This window comes from Larus michahellis, chromosome 2, assembly GCF_964199755.1.
Source record: "Larus michahellis chromosome 2, bLarMic1.1, whole genome shotgun sequence".
Lineage (NCBI taxonomy): Eukaryota > Metazoa > Chordata > Aves > Charadriiformes > Laridae > Larus > Larus michahellis.
In genome coordinates this window covers 156,800,202-156,817,106 of record NC_133897.1, presented here as the reverse complement: position 1 = coordinate 156,817,106, position 16,905 = coordinate 156,800,202, and the positions used below count along the sequence as shown (strand labels likewise).

General features: G+C 43.9%; 1 protein-coding gene across 1 annotated transcript in view; it reads right to left on the bottom strand.

The window, feature by feature from the left end:
* The window catches only part of FER1L6 (fer-1 like family member 6), a 68,242-nt gene extending 66,911 nt beyond the window's left edge, over positions 1-1,331 (bottom strand). The window contains exons 1-2 of the mRNA XM_074573560.1: positions 1,294-1,331; positions 759-838 (exon numbers count right to left, since the gene is read on the bottom strand). Of these exons, the coding sequence (XP_074429661.1) occupies positions 759-838; positions 1,294-1,331 (118 nt within the window). The remainder of the gene's footprint in view (positions 1-758; positions 839-1,293) is intronic.
* Positions 1,332-16,905: the final 15,574 nt, after the last annotated feature.

The following is a 16,905-nucleotide window of genomic DNA, read 5'->3' as shown; positions in this document are numbered from 1 at the left end:
CATGTTTTAAAAATTCCATAGAATTTGAGGCATAAGACTGCAAAATAAAACTACAGAAGGTGAAGACTTCTTTGTGGCTGAACTACAGGTTTTGGTGAATGGGGGGACTGTGGTGACAGGAGAAAAATGACAGTGGTGGGATGTGCAGGGGAATGTATCCTTAGCTTGGAAACAAAGGGGGTGTTAAGGGAAAAAAAATGGAGACTCTGCATGTCTCATGGATGTACCCACGCCTGTCAAAAACAAAAAATAATTACTAAAAATAAAAATAAAAAATTAAAACAAAATAAAAGAACTGCTGCACATTTAAGAGGAGAATTGCTACTAAGTACAGCTCCCAGCTTTATCAAGCCAGATCATCCATCTATCAGAGCCTTCTCAGGTTGTGTTCTTATGATTTCTAAAAGAAGCAGATCTTCTGGAGGAATTACACACCTGTAATGAATTATCTATCTCTAGAGGAGAAAAAAAAATTTCAAAAATGAGTCATTTCTCTATGGTAGGAGTCAGGCTGACATTCTTGGTTTCCTCTACCAGATACAGCAGTCTGAACTCACAGAATCTGAAGGCGGACTTAACGAAACAGTTAATGCAAAAAGAGTTAGCTCTCTGTTTACTTGGGAATGATAAGGAGTTTATTGCCCGTTTTATCAATACTAAACCCTAAGACGCAGTCAAAATGAGTTCACGTGAAATTAGTTGAAATACAATCCCCCACCTGCTCTACCCATTTGCAATATTGATTTATGAGGCCTTACCCAGTGCATCTTTGTTTGCAATAATCAACCCTTTCTCGCCTTTTTTCTTCTTCAGCTTCATGCCAGCAAACAGCCCCTTTCTGAAAAAGCAAATAAAAGCAATCAGCGCAGTATCTTCAAGTCCTTTTCTGTGCTGGACTCAAATTTAACTCAAGGAGCTGTTAAGAAGAAGTTTTGATTTCCAAGTGAGATCATTATATTCTGATTTTCCTTTTATTGAAAGCAAATAAGAGAAAGCTCTGAGTTTATGCTTCATCCAATTTTGTTTATTTTTAAAATTTGGCCATGTACAGGCAAACATACTGAGAGAAGAGCCAAAACTTCTTTTCAAACCAAGACAGCAAGAGGCAAAGAAAGGAAATCCAAGATAAGTTTCCAATCTACTTACTTCCCACACATGTAATTCTTATGGCTGTGACAAGATCAGAGACAAAAGCTTCTCACAAATTACACGTTCCAGATCAAAATCAGTTTTCCAGTGAATTAAAACAAACGTAAAAGTGTTTGTGTAAACTTCCTTGGTGAGGACACCTACTGTATGAGTGGCATATACACCACAACAGCTTTTGCCATTTAGTCAGTTAGTTCTCGCTCCCTTCCAGCAGCAAAACCGTGAACAAGACTGGGCAAGGGTTTCTGTTCAGGCTGTGTTGTAGAGATGCTTCAGCCCAACATCAACCCCAGCTACCACCGCGTGAGGCTTTTCTGCCTCCCACTTCTTCCTATAAGGGAGTTGATCCAGCTAAAAATGAAACAACCCAGTTGAAGCTTTGTGAGGTCATTTTTAAGACCATTCCTGGCTAAAGTGGCTCTATAACCTCATTACGGCTTTCTTATTCCAGGAAAATGGAGTGTCCATGGGGTGAGATGCAGTCAGGGAAGCATGGCCCTGGTCTGTTTGTCATCACAGATAAAACATGTCATGACATTCAGCAAGGACCCACAGTGCAGTCCTGCTATTTGGGAAACTGGTGGCACAATTCCCCGTGGCCCCAAGGTGGGAGGCGGTAGAGGTGCCCAGCTGAGATAAAACACCTCTCCTAGTGACAGTGCAGACCCACGTTGGCTGTTCAGAGGTCTGTGCTGATTGTCCTTTTCCTATTTTACTCTTCCATTGGTCCTTCAGATCTTCAGTGAGTAGAAAGAGCAGAGAGGAAGAGCAGCTGTGTTTTGTAGAGCTGGTTTTAAGGAGGGAAGCAAAGGAAATATCTCTGCAAATGTCATACAGTATTTTCCCTCCCACGAAGGATCTTCATTTTCCTCCCATAGCCACCAGTCCCCCCTTCTTGGTTGCCAGCCAGCCTCAATCCACTGAACTCTTTGTCTGCCCTATGTCAGGGTGCAGGAGCACTGGTCCCACAATAGGACACTGATGCTGTTCTGGCATTTTGCAAGCGCCGAACAGCGTATGACTACAAGGCTAATAACTTCAACAGTTTCCAAATCACACCTGAACTCCTGCTCCAACTTCACACTCTAGAGCCGAGGCAGGAGCTGATACTGTGGGATCAAGAAGAAAAGCTGTGGGAAGAAGATGGGACTTCTCCCCCTTGCCCCTGAGCAGGATCAGCCCAGCACCCATTCTCAGCAACGTGGAAGAGAGACAGCATTTTCTGTGTTAAAGCTCTGCCCAGACAGCCCCTTTCAACTCCAGATTTTGGAGAAAGGGGGAAGCAGCTGTCTGTCCTGAAATTGCCTTACACTTTGGGAAAGGACTGGCTGGTTTTTGTTTATCCTCATGGTTTTCTTATCTTTTCTTCCTTCTACAAAGTGTGTGTTTTTAAGCCACGTGATTCATCATTCGAGAGGGAGTGGGAATCAAATTTCTGAGCGCTGGAGCGTGCAGTTTAATTTTTCCAGGTTACTGAAGGCTTGAACCAGCGCTTAATGATGACCCTTAGAGTCTGCACATGTGTATTCTGCTGCCAATAAAGGTATGGCAAAACAGTAACAATAATGTAGGAAATATACACAGAATTTCCTCCTTAATAGTAAACCAGATGGTGCTTGGAATAGGGGTGGGAAATAATGGACTCTTGGCTTTGAATGCCTCAACTAAAACAAAAAAGAAAAATGGGAAAAGAAATCAGTAGAACCAAACCAGGTTTGAGAGGCTATTTTCATTAAATAAAAGCCTGTGGACTGATCATTTTGAATTAACCGGACCAACCTGACTTATAATCAGAATTCCAAAGTCATTGCAAACAATTCATTTTATTTGATGGGGAAAATGTAAATCTCATTGCTGCAGATCTTACCTGCTTGCTGAAATCAACACAGTTCCAATTTAATATTATATAGTACTGAAATATGTGGTTCCACTTGCAGGCACTTTGGTCCTTTTCAATTTGAAATGTCAAGAAAAACATTTCAGCGTATCTGAAACATTTAATTTTGAAATGCTGAAATTAAATGCTTTTATATTTTGAAAATATACTTCTTTACATCTCATTTGGAGAGCTGAAACATTCCCTAAATCCCACGCAAATTTGTAAGCAGTAGTGGATTTCAAGCCACCTGGAACTTCACTTTTATTAGTATACCACTCTGTACTATTTTCCCAATTATTAGCCACATTGGTTCAAGAGGAGCTCTCTGTGGGCATGATTTCATACTAGAGGTTTTCCAAGGAAACAAATATGCCGCCGATTTCAGACGGAAAAACAACGCATGCTGATCATGAATTTTGTGCTATTAACTCTCCTGACAAACAAACCAGGTGGTGAGAGTGGAAAAATAAAGGTTTCAAAATAATGGCAACATTTTTCAGGTTCTCTGTTTGCCACAAGCAGGCAGTGATAAACACTCAGCACATATTTTTTTTTCCCCCCCTATCATCAGAGGACTCGTTTGCCTAAATTTCTGTAGGAATAAAAGCTTAGCTGGGGAAGTGCACAGCCCAACTAGCCCAAACAAACAGGCACCTACGAGCTGAGCAAACCTGACAGCAATCAGTGCTCAAACACCTGAAATCACCTGCAAACTCAAGGTGCATTTAACTATGGAGGGAAAGTTACTGCAAACTGGAAAGTGAAGCTGATAACGTTTAAAAGTTGTATTCAGAGCAAGCAAATTAAGCTTTACTGGCCAGGCCCAAGACGAATGTCAGCAGTGCTGGGCACAATCATGGAAAATGCACAACCTCTGCGTGTCAAAGAATGCCAAAACCCGACTAGTACGAGTAGGAATGCAGTACCAAGGCAAAAAGTTTCTCAAGCAAAGCAGGAGTCAGAGGGAAACCAGAGGGAATGGCCATTCATAAAGCCTCATGTAGAAACTGGGCTGTCTTCCATGATTTTTATATTTACATAACGCCAAAACTGCGTAAAGACAGAACTTCAGAAGGTGCCACAGAACGACAGAAAGAGAAACGGCCAAGCTTGAGATAACTCCACAGGTGCCAACAGTAAAATCTCTCTTTGAAGGAAACCAGATTTCAGTCTCAGCTTTTTAGTCCCCCAGAGGTTTGAGCACAGAGGGGCATCGGGCTGCACCTGACTGCTGCTGCACCCCTGGCCCCACCAGTCACCTCGGCCACGGGCAGCTGTGGTCATGCGGAGAACTGTCCCTCAAAAGCACCGGAGAAGCAGCAGGCACAAGCCACTTGCAAGGCTCAGCGATGGGAAAGGAGAAGAGCATGGGGTTGTTCACCAAGATGGCAGGGCAGCATTCATTACATACGGGATTTCCCAGAGAGAATCTTCTCTGTAAAGGTCTGAGCTAAGTAAATGAAGTTTTCAGGAAACTGAAGGTATCAATCCCTCACAATAGAGAGGCTCCATCACTTGGATATGTACACTGCTCATCATCCAGGGACAGCGTATGTCTTCCAAACATTGTGCGCATGGATAACATCCATAATGTTTAATGAAATCATTTAGCCTCCTTAAAAATGTTCTGTGGATACTCTTTTGGTGATAGAAAGGTTGTTCTCTTGGAAAGAAAAAGTAAAAGTAAGCTTTCTTCAAATTTCCACAAAGAATGTTTCTTTTCACCGCAGCTTCCAGACATAAATTCAATCAACTGCTGAAAATTACTCCTTTCCCTCTCCCCAGGATTGTGAAAATGGTCACAGGAAAATATTGCCAAGAAGGGAAAGTTTCAGGCCTCCGTGCAGTTTCACCAAATTTGATTATATCCCCAAAGTTACTCATACCCATCTGTTATCCCCAAGCCAGGCATAAAGCTGTGTGTGCCGCCTCTAGGTAGACCCCAAAGACGTCATGAGGAAATGTCTTCCATGTTCCCTGAAGGACCTCCTGGCTGTCAGCAAGGCACAAACATGGCACTGTAAGAACCTGGGAAATCAGGAGAGACTTGGGGTGCCGAAAAAGTCTCTCATCTGTCTTGGACCTGTGTGAGGTTGGGGGTTGTTCGTATTGTGGTAGTACTGACAAATTTTAGTGAGGATTTAGCCCCCATATGCTACGTCCTGCACAAATACAGGTTTCCCATTGTGAGCACCTTGATTAGAAGCAATTAAAAATCACCCATCCCAACTAACCAACATTGCTTAGTTCAAAGAGGACGGTGTCTCCCAGCTCCTTCCACATGAGGGTTGTAAAAAAATATGGAGCAGGGACGACTTTTTCTCTTCTGCATATGTACAGTGACAGTGTGGGCCCTGGTTTATGACTGGTTCATTGAGGTTTCCCTGATATAAATAGTAAATAAGACCGGGACACCAGTCATATCACAGCATTTGACTATATTCAGACCATGTTGTATTTGCCCCGAAAATTTGTAAATACAAGGGTTCATTTTCCGTTATCGGTGCCACAGGTCTGCTGCGTCTCTGAAATAATTTTCATACTCTTTGAAAAAGACTCACGAACTGTACTGTCCTCTCATCAAGATTTATCCATGTCAGCTTCCAGCTTTCCAGCTTGTTAGTTTTCCAAAAAATCCTTTCATGCTCTTTCTTTTTTATTTAAGCTGTCACATCATCACAGAGGCTTCATGATCACTTCTTGCACTGCATAATGTTCTCTCAGATATCCGATAATTGCAATTTGCAGTTTAATTTAAAGGAAAGCTGGCAAAAAAAGCACTTCAGAGTTGTCAGCAAGAAAGTATAAGTGACCTTACTAAATACTGAATCTCCTTGGAGTTTCTTCACATTGTTTAAACTTAGTTTCTTCTTCCAGCAAAATACTTTCAGAAGTCTGTGTGCTCAGAGAACTGACGTATGAGGAGAATGGTTTCGTGCTGTGGGAACGGTCACACATCATCCAGAGACAAACGGGCATTTCTAGGGTGTAGACACTTCTAACTGACTGTAGACACTTACTGTAGGATGGCTGGCAGAAATCAATTCTCCATCGGTTATAAAGTCAGAAGAATAACTTAAGCCATCTAAACACAGGCATGTGTAGCTCAAGGAGGGACCTTCTGTCCCCTTCCACAAGGCCCTCTCTCGGTGCAGCTTTCTACCTCTTGTTCAAGCAAAACCCAGTCTTGGGCTTAACCTGCACTAGACCAAGACACCTGCAAGGACCATTTTCGCAGCCATGAGCCCTTCCCTAGTGCTGGCGTGTGAGCCGTGCTCCGGGGGGCATGGAGGAACAAAACCAGGGAGCGAGATTTGGAAACACGGAGGGCAGACACAGAAACAAATCCTGTTTTATCCAGCACGTCTCCTGAGACCATCCAGAAGTCCTCGTGTGGAGAGGGTGAGTGAGCTGCCAGCATCCTCCTGGCAGCAGAAAATCCTTATTGGAGCAGCTGCCTTGCTTTTCCCCCCAAGTCCCTTCCTCCCTGGAAGCAGCAGTCTCAGCAAACTTTTTGACACCATCAAAATGATTTAGTTCAGGGATGATCAAAGGTTTGTGCAGCTCAGATCTGAGCCAGCTCCAGCGCCTAAGGATTGTAAAGCTGTGGGTAGGTGACTGAGAAAGTGTTAGATGCTGAAGAAAGAGCAAAAACAGCCTTCAGCCTTCTCGCACATGAATGTAAAATTTGTTAGGTGGGTCTGTATCTTTGCATTTTATTATTTGCATTTTGTAAGGTGGCTTGTATTCTTTTTGTGCAGCTCCTTAAAATTCTGCTTCTTTCAACATAACTTTCTTTTCCAAAAAGTTTTTCAGTAGATCAAACAATATTGCACTCAGTGAATAATTCTCTCCACATGATTAGTTCTAATTTTCATCAAATAAACACAGGCAAAAAAGAATATCATTCTCTAGGCTATAAAAATGTTTTCTCTTTCCTTTTTAAATGCAAAAACATAGGAAAGACTCTTGGCTCATTTTATCACTTCCACAATATGTACTGGTCATGGAAATTGACAGGAAAAGTAAATTATCTCACAACTTAACCCACTCATTTCAAAGAGTAAAAGATAATTATAATACAGAGATGGGGCTTCAAAATAAAAAAAAACCTAATCAATCTAAAACTATAATGCAAGCATAATTGCTTAATTCAGAAACATTTTTTATTAAGCTAGTATGTCAACTGTGATAATAAATGAAGTCCCAGGGAAGAAATTTATTGCATTATATTTAATTGTCAAAGAGGGCCGAATAAAATAGCATCTCTGTTCTTGGACATATGGAAAGCAAAAAACATCTTATTGAATGGTTAATGATGTACTCGTCTCATGCCTTTGTTTCTCAGGTTACAGAAGTTAAGGGAAGATTTTGCCTGTTTATTGATTTAATTTATCTCCTTTGCCAGTGCAGAGTTGCTTCATGCCGTATATTGTCAGATACTTTATTCTGATTCAGTAATGAGACTCCCTTTATCCCCAAATCCATTATTTCTGCTGTGGTTCTTTCACAGCCTGGAGCTCTCACTAGATGTCTTGACTTGTTTCCATTTTTCCTGATTTCCCACTGGCTCCGCTGTTTTGACAGCTGCAAGGATTTGCAATGGAAAAGCTTCAGCTCCTGGAGAAGGTGAGTACACATTCCTGTATGACAAGCTGCTGTTTAAAAAACAGCTGTGACACACACACAGGTATCAGTTCTGAAGCTTGGGGGGTGGGGGGGGTTCATATCTATGTGACACTATGACATAATATGTTTTGTCTCAACTATTAATATCTCATCAATAAGAAACCAAAGGTGACAATTCTGTGGTCAATATTAGTTGTATGCTAACTCTGTACATTCAAGAACAGGGTCTGCATCAGCTATTCCAACTCAGGAAAGAAATTCTGCCGTCTTTGTGGAGAATTCTCTGTAAACCTTCAGTCTATTGCACTGCAGCAGTCAAAAACTGAAATCAGCCATTGGGAAGTATAAGAAATGAGATAGAAATATGACAGGGCACATCATATGCCACTAAATTACTGCATTTTGGCTACTGCGTGCTGCTCTGATTGCCCCTCTCAAAAGGGACTCAAAACTCAGCCATGTGCAGAAAACACCGGTAAGTGTGGTCGGAGGAAGGTAACAGCTCCTGGCAGAAACTATTCAGCCTGGAAAAGAGATGATAGCCAGCAAAGTAAAAATAATCAAGCATGCCTGAGAAGCACTAAACTGGCAATCCAACGCAAGGAGACGGTCCCGGAGTCATCACTGGTGGTGTCTCAAGTCAGCAGCTCATTGTGCAGCATCAATTCAAAAAAGCCAACACAGTGCCGGGTATCGTCAGGATGGGTATTAGGAAGAAGGCAGTGAGTGTCATTTTGCCTCTAAAGCTTTGGTGAACTCACACGAGGTTATGATGGGATCACAGAATAATTCAGGTTGACATCTTGGATACTGTGTGCAGCTTTGGTCTCCACCTCTCAAGAAAGATAACGGGGCTAGAAGAGGCACAGGGAAAGGGTGGGAGAAACCACCCTATGAGAGACTGAAAGAGTTGGAACTCTTTATTTGGAGAAGGGGTGACTAAGTAGGAATAGGATCAAAGTTTATAAAATTAAGCTGGTGAATAAGGTGAAAGCAGAGCTGCTTGTTGCTCAGCAAAACCCACAACACTAGAATGAGGACGCACTTGATGAGAGAGGTCTAAAAAATAGTAAAAGGATCAGACAGGGATGTATCCATTAACACTCATGATAAAAATGTTCTGGGTGCTGGGGGGAATGGAGCACAGAAAGCGGCCAGGCTCATGTGCTCTTCCTGCACATCACCTCCTTTTGCCACTGCTGGAGACAGAGCACCTTGCCAGACGGACACTGGATCTGACCTCCCAGGGTGTTTCTCATGTTCTGCTGGTTCCCTGATCATAAATATCAGATCTGTCCGTGGCTGGGTCACCTGACAGTCATGCTAGATTTGAATCAGGTATGGCTTCATTATCACATTTCTGTCAGAATGATGAAAGCACGCAAGCTTTTTCCAGAATTATAACTAATCCAGCATAAAACCTGATAGTGAAAAGAATAATCCGTTCTTGAAACAAACTTGAACAGGAAGGTGAGCTCATCCCCAATTAGCATGGCCTCATGTGATCACCATGTTCTTGAGAGGCACCTGGATTTACTGTATTGTCTAACCGCAGCTGAGGTGGTGTTTGGAAGTGAGATATAAAATAATGAGTGACACGGAGAGATGAATAGAGAAGGATTTTCTCAGTTTCACTCCCCAGACCACAGAACGGGAGCACTTGACGACATTATCAGGCAACAAGTTTAAAACAAATGAGCAGAAGTGTTCTTCAGCGAGACACATAAATCATAAGGCACGTCGCAAGGAAGGTTGTTGAGCCCAAAGAGTTCAAAGAGATTTCAGGTAAATTTATGGAGTTAATGGCCAGAGGGTCCAATATCCATCCAGCTCATAAACTTCCTAACTGCACGTAACTGCTAAGGGCAGGATCAATCCCTCATGCCTGGTTCACAGACTCTTTTCCCAAGTATCCACCCTTGGTTCCTCTCAGGAGGCAAAAACTCAGGTGAAGGCAACCTTATGTTTTGACCCAGTTGCTTCCGTGTTTTAGCATTTTAATTAAAAAAATATTATTTCCCTAGATGCTGTTATAAGCAGAATGCCTAAAAGATGATCTGGAAGAAGAAACACCAGGTATATTCAAACACACTCTGAACAACCTATAATTTGAACTTTTGAATTACGCACAGTTCTGCCACAAATGATCTTAAACTCCAAAGCTCTGAGAAGGCTTCAGAGAGAGCAACGCCAGAGCACGGGACCTCTTCAAACACTGGCCATTTACCCAGGCACATATAGCCTTGGTTCTGCCAAATCCTGTCCCTTCTGCAGAAAAGCAATGAATTTTTATTGACGGCTTTAGCACCCTCATACATCATGAGTCATGACAGCAACGAAGCCGCATCCTGAACAGGTGCAAATTAGTGGTCATTTTCAACAACTTGTCTTAGTTCAACGAACAAGAGCTGGGTAACAGATTACTAAATACTAACATACACCTACAAAATAAAGAATGCAGTTATTACACACAGGGGGTTCTTTTTGCCTGTTCCTGCACCTCTTAGAGTCCTTTCCCTGCTCCGCAGGGAGCTTGAGCCAACACCTGCTGCTCTCAGAAAGTCTTCCTTGACTTTCTGCAGGTAGAAACGATTAAAGAAAGCAAAAGGGCAGTATGGAATAGACAAATACCAGCAATAATAATCATGTCTGCCAGGAGCAGTTAAACATTAAATGACTTGTTTGGTTTCTTTTCCTTCAAGAAGTCGTCTTTAAATATAATTAGCTGAATTTTACTCAAACCTTGGAAGAATTCCCTGAGGGTATTAGACATACCTGTGGGCCTGAGGTGCCACTGCTGAGGGCTCCATTCTTCTGTCTTTCTTCCAGTCGCAACCTCTTACATTCTGAACAGACTCTCCAAGCTCCTATTTGCATTTAAGGCTGCATGGAAGTTTGCTACTTGCTGGTAGCAAATGTGGTGCCTGGTTAGTCAAGATGGTAAACACTGAACAGGAGCAAAGACTTATCCCTGTACAAACATTGACTACTCTTGTTCTGCAGAGACCTGTGGGAGCAAGCCAGCGAGGCACACACTGCCCTCGAGCAACAGCTCCAAGCTAAAAGGATGCAGAGATTTTCACACCCACCAAGACACCTTGTCCAGGTTTAGATTTCAGACAGACCAACCAACCACTCTTGAGGAAAATAGGCCTATTGTAAGTATTCATGTATGTACACCCTATTATTATTTAATAAGAACATTGTTTGTTTTTCTCTATTTCCTCACTTTTTCCACCTATAACTTGCCTGACTTCTTTCTATTGCAGCCCACCATACAGGGCTCTGGCTTGTGGTTCCCCCTTCAACTCTTCCCATCTCCCCAGTTAAAAGGATTAATATGTGTTATCTTTAGTTAGTAAACTTTCACGTTATCACAGCTCTTGCCTCCGTATGTACAGCTACTTCCTTGACATTTCCTCCTGGACATACTCCAGTCCTTGCTGAGAACAGGTTACAGAGGAACTGTAACTGACCTATAGAGAGGGTAGTCTGTTATTACGGGAACTGACCTATAGAGAGGATAACAGATAACAGTTTCTATTATTGTGGCAACTGACCTATAGAGAGGATTATTACCATGAGGCTGAACGTCTCTTTAAGGACTTCTTTGTAATCACGTATTTGAACCCCAGCAGAGTGGGGGGGGATTCATTCTTCCCAAGATACACAATTAAGTTCCCTGCTGTGATGAAGTACCCATAGCATGTGAGGCATCAGTGGTTTTACTGCAGTGAGAAACGCAGCGGAGAAATGAAACGTTGTTAGGTGGCTTAACCCAAGTGATCAGCCACGTTCAAAATCCTGCACCTTTTTGTTTCTTTTGGGTGACTTTGCAGGTCAGGCTTATTTGCTCTGCCTGGGTTCAACAAGGGACAAGCTTCCAGCCTAACTGTCCAGGAGCTGCCCTGCCAGTCATACTCTTTTTTGACTTGAGTGGTTGGGCAAAGCTCTGCTAGGAGGAAAAACGGTAATTAAATCAGATATCCCATGCAATCCTATATCTTTAAAAAGCATGTGCCAAATCCCCTTTTCTCCAGTGGAGCAGAAAATGAATTATGAATTGCCTTTTTTTTTTTCCTTCATTCACCCTTCTGAAGTCCACAGTTAGCCTCAAGTTCTTATTCTGTTTTTTTATGGGGGTGCTTTTCTTCAATTTATTTTCTTACTTTCTCTCTGCTTCCTTCCCTTTTTAACCCAAAAAAGCCACCATAAGGAATAATAACCATAACAGAAATCACCAGCAGCACATGCCTTAGGTTTGGGTGGTGATGTGTCTATGCCCCAGGCAGTTACTTTAGCTTTCTAATTCCCTTGAAAGGCTTAATAACTTCTTCAGCGAAAAGCACGAGCTACACTAAGGAAGGGGGTAGCAATGTGTATAATAGCGTACAATAGCACATCTAGTCCAGGCAGCCTTGGCTGACAGCAGGGCAGTGTGGGCCCTTGGGACACGCCACACAACACTGCCACGTGAAAGCACATTCACCAAAGCCGGGTTTTAAAGCACTCTGTTTCTAGATGAAATCCTAAACACCGTGAGCAGCCAGTGGGCCCTCTCAGTGGAGCATTGCTCACAGCCTGGGAACATTACCAAAAAAAAAAGAAAAAAAATAAAGACAACATCAGCCTTTTCGTTGCATGACTTACAGCAGACTGTCTTGCAGGACTGACACCAACGTAGAACAGTTTCACTACCTTGCCCTAAAATTTGCAACTGAGTAAGCTGAACTGGGAGCTCTGCAGAGAGTCCCAGGCACCCTGAGCACCCACCAGTGGCTGATCAGTTTTGGTCACCAGCATCCGGACAACCAAACTCTTCTTGTGAAGGCTGGAAGCCACCTACACCATCCAGGTCCCAAATACCTTTCTTTTTGGCACACAAATCTTCCCATAAGACCTGAAACAAGCCGGCAAGCATCTCCTTTCCTCAGCTGGAAACAGTGGCTCTACACTGACCACCCAATTGGTACTTGAGTAGCAAAAGCTGAGGTGACCTTTCAGCAGTTGCTCTGTCCTAATCAGAACTTTTTTCTTTTTCTTTCTTTTTTTGGTTTTTGTGGGTTTTTTTTTTTTTTGAGATGGTAACAAAACCAGCTCTTGCTTAAAAGGTCTAAAGAGGAGGCACTTTGTTGGGAAGAAGGAGAAAGAAGAGATTTTCTGTGTTTTGACTGTTTAATTTTGTTTGAACATTTGAAATGTTTTCAGACTTACGAACTTTAACAGCCAACGTTCAACGCGCAAAGAGGTGTAAATCAGCCCCCAGGCTATATGGGATGCCGGCCTTGAGCCGCCTTGGGCTTTTTTAAGGGGAGGTTTAATGCTGAAAGACATGGATGTTAACGTGTATGCTGCTCCTCAGTCTGTGTGCCTGCAGACTGGCAAGTGTTGGCGTGGAGGAGAAGTCCCACTGACTGTTTTATAACTAAGCGTAGTAACAGTAAGGAAAGGCTGTGAGGCTGGCATCTCCTCTCCTCATGGCCAGGAAGGACCGCATTGTTATTCTTCCAGCTGCCCTGCAACAAACAGGGCAGAAGCAGGCTCCATATGTGTGCCTATATATATACTGAAATCTATCCATGTTTGCAGAGCACCTGGTACAACAGGGAGCCTTTTCCCAGGAACCACCCCTTCCTTTTATTATTAATCACTAAGAAAGTCATGGCTGCTGTATAGCAGATACGTGCTGAATTACTGAAACCAATCTACGTGATGTTTCCTACCGGTACAACAATTGTACTGAAAATTCCTTGCCCCTCACCCTTTGCCTGTCTTTGTTAGTGAAACTAATAGCTCTTCAGGACAGAGACTGCCTCTGTGCACATATCCCAGCCCAAACACAGTGGGGTCCTGGCCTCTAACTGCCATTGTATCAAGGGCAGTGAAAAATATCACCAAAACAATTCTGTCTATTGCTGTGGCACACAGTAAATGCCCCCTGAGGTATCCAGGCTTGGGATAACAGGCTTCAGGGAGGTGCTAGCCAAAAACCGAAACTTTCTTCAGCAAGTTGTTGACAGCATCCTATTGAAAATGGTGTAAAATAAAGGTGGCTGGTTCTTGACACCCTGCCTCCACCACCCATCCCACACAGATCACAAAACACATCACAAATCGCTGCCTGGGGGGTGATGGTTCCCTAAGCCTTGCCTCTTTCCTCCCCTCCCCTAGTAAATCCATCCCCAGTAGTATTTGTTGAACTCATTTATTTTTTCCCACCGTGCTGAGAGGCCGCCTGGCCTTTGCATCTCCTGTTGCCATCCAGCAGAAACCGCCCCCTGGGCCGGGCTGTGAGCATCACCCGCCGGCCACAGCACCGATGCCTTCGTGCTGGCTGTGCAAGGCGGCGCAGGGCAGGGATCCCTCTGCCCGATGAACTGCTCTGTGCCACGGGAACAGCCCAGCAGATCGTGCTGGGGATTCATTTTATGAATCTGAGGCCAAAGAGAAAACTCCTTGTATTTACAAAGGGGGTGTTTCTCCGAGCTGTCTGATAAACCGAGGTGGGGGCTCTGCCCAGCACCAAGTCAAAGGACATTTAGGAGTGTCAAGAAATAGAAAGCTTACATAAGGGGAGGTTTCCAATAGTCAATACATTAAACCAGTGACTCAGCCCCTCTTCTCTCATAAAAAAATAGACCAGTCCTGGGCTAAGCCAGGTCTACAGTGAAAGGGAAGAGATAAGAAGGAAATCAAGACATAGTCTGTTTCCAGCCTCACTCCTGCCACATCCATAAACTTCCGAAGTTTTGGGTGGTCTGTTCCATTAATGTATTTAAAACATTTACGGACTCACGGAAGTTTTCAGAGTTGGAAGGGACCTCTAGAGATCATCTAGTCCAACTCCCCTGCTAAAGCAGGATTGCCCAGAGCACATCACTCAGGACTGCATCCAGGCAAGTCTTGAAAATCTCCAGAGAAGGGGACTCCACAGCCTCCCTGGGCAGCCTGTTCCAGTGCTCTGTCACCCCCACCGTAAAGAGGTTTTTTCTCATATTTGATCGGACCTGTCCCATGGGAAAAGCATCAGGAGATTTAAGTGTAGTTTGAGAAGTGCTCTGATTGAAACCACAGTGTTTACAGAGATGGGCCAGTGCCTCTAAGGCTTGAACAAAATAGTTCCTCGCAACTACCATAGGCACTTAGCAAACCAGATGTATTGTTTTGGACTTCTCTGATGGGTACAGAATATTGTTCTCAATCACCTTTGAAACCCTGAAGGACCCAGTGCCTTTTGCTCTGTGGGATCTGGCCTGAGCCACTGGCCCAGGTTGCCCAGAGAGGATGCCCCATCCCTGGAAATATTCAAGGTCAGGTTGGACGGGGCTCTGAGCAACCTGATCTAGTTGAAGATGTCCCTGGTCATTGCAGGGGGGTTGGACTAGATGGCCTTGAAAGGTCCCTTCCAACCCAAACCATTCTATGATTCTAAATGGTCCCGAACTCGGCATGTTGTTGCCAAATGCAAGCAGCTATAAACAGGAGTTAACTTATTTTGTGGTATGTCAGAGAACGTGAACCTCAAATCGTTTGCTGCTGGGGAGTCCTCAATGTGTTGGAACAACCTTATTTGAGAGAAAGCGTTTTGGTTCTTTGCTTTGTTTCTCTTGTTTAGAAGAACTGAGAAACTTCAATAGGCCATCTCCTCAGCAGGTATAAATTGGTGTGTTATCTCAGTGACTGGGTAGCCCTAGAAACGGGATTACTGTAATTTTTAAGGGAAGAATCCATGTGTTAAAAACTATGCAGGGGTATCTAGCTAATGATCCAGCTGAAAATAAGTAAAGAGGTTTGGTAGAGCCTAGTACAAAATGCAGGATTTGACTTTTACAAGTGATGCTGCAGAGCTGATCATGGGCCAAGAGAAGTGCAGATATGGAAGTATCTGTACTGGATCGTAGCAGGAGCATTTTCCCGATGCTTCCTGCAGCTTTGGTGAGCCTCTTGCAGGGCGGTCAGCCAGGGATGGAGAGCCAGATCCTGCCAACCACTGCGAGTCCTGGCTGGTGCGGGGCAATGCTGCCGGGTTACCCTCAGTCGGTGCACTTCTAACTGAATATTGAACTGATGGGTGCTCTGGTGTAAAGGAAAGGGTTTCAAATTTGAAAAACAAAATAAATGCTTTGTGGAAGTGTTTTTCATTCAGGGCATTCAGTGCCCTGCCTAGGGGGACCTCAGCTTTGTGATATCATCTCTAACTCAATCTTTTTGCACTTGCTTTACTAGAAATTTTTATTTTAGGAAGAAAAAAACATACTGAAGTGCATAGGGCGCCCTGAACTGTGATCCCAGCTTTGCCTCAAGGCAGCGGTGCAGCTGCTGGCAGGTCTCTGTGTCCCGGCTTCCCCTCCCACCTACCTGGTCCTACCTCAGGTGCTGCGGCGTGGCTCAGGCAGCACAAAGTGGCTCAGCCCCCTGCTAGTTCCTTTGTTTCTACTTTTGCAATGTCCTACAAACCTCTTGTATCTACAGAAATAACGAAGCATCAGTGACAGCCTTGGGTCAGAGAGACGCCTCATTGCCAGGTCAGCCAGGAGAGGTCTATAATCAGCCCATAGTCAGTGCCGCTACCTCACTTGGCGCTCTGTGGGTGTAAAAACAACCCTGGGTCTCCGTCCTGAACAGGACCTAGCTTTGTTCCCATGAAGTCAGGCAGACAAGTATCCTTTATTGAGCTATTTCTCACAGTCAGTGGTTCAACCCTTCACAGTCGGTGCCAGGTCTCAGTGTACAAGCCTGTGTTTTGCAGCTCAGCTGTGCATCCTACTTCTCCCCAAGGGGCTTGTTATTTTGCAGTACTCTGAACATACTTAGCTTCGACTTTCTGAAGACTGTTGGCAGGATTTGTCAGTAAATTACTGTGGAGCTAGAAGGGAAGAAGAATAATAACTCCCATCTGGGTGGACTTAGCACACAGTAAGATGTAAGGTTTGGGCATTGTTGTAGGACCAACCCCAAGTCAGAAGTTAGTCTCTTGTCAAGGTACGAATTAAGCCACAGGATTTAGCTCCTCTCCCTCCCTTCCCCATACACACGTTCCCAGTCATTGAAGGCTGCCTGCCCTGTGGCCTGGCCTAAGGAAACATCCTTAGGGCTGCCCTATTTTTACTGAACACCGTCGGTCTCAAAGGCAAAGCCATGGGCTCCCCCGTGCTCTGATGAGGATACAATGCTATGCCTTCTGCTCAGTGCAGGGTCCAGAGTCCAGCTGTCAGGACTCATGGCCCAAACCCACATCCCACCAATAC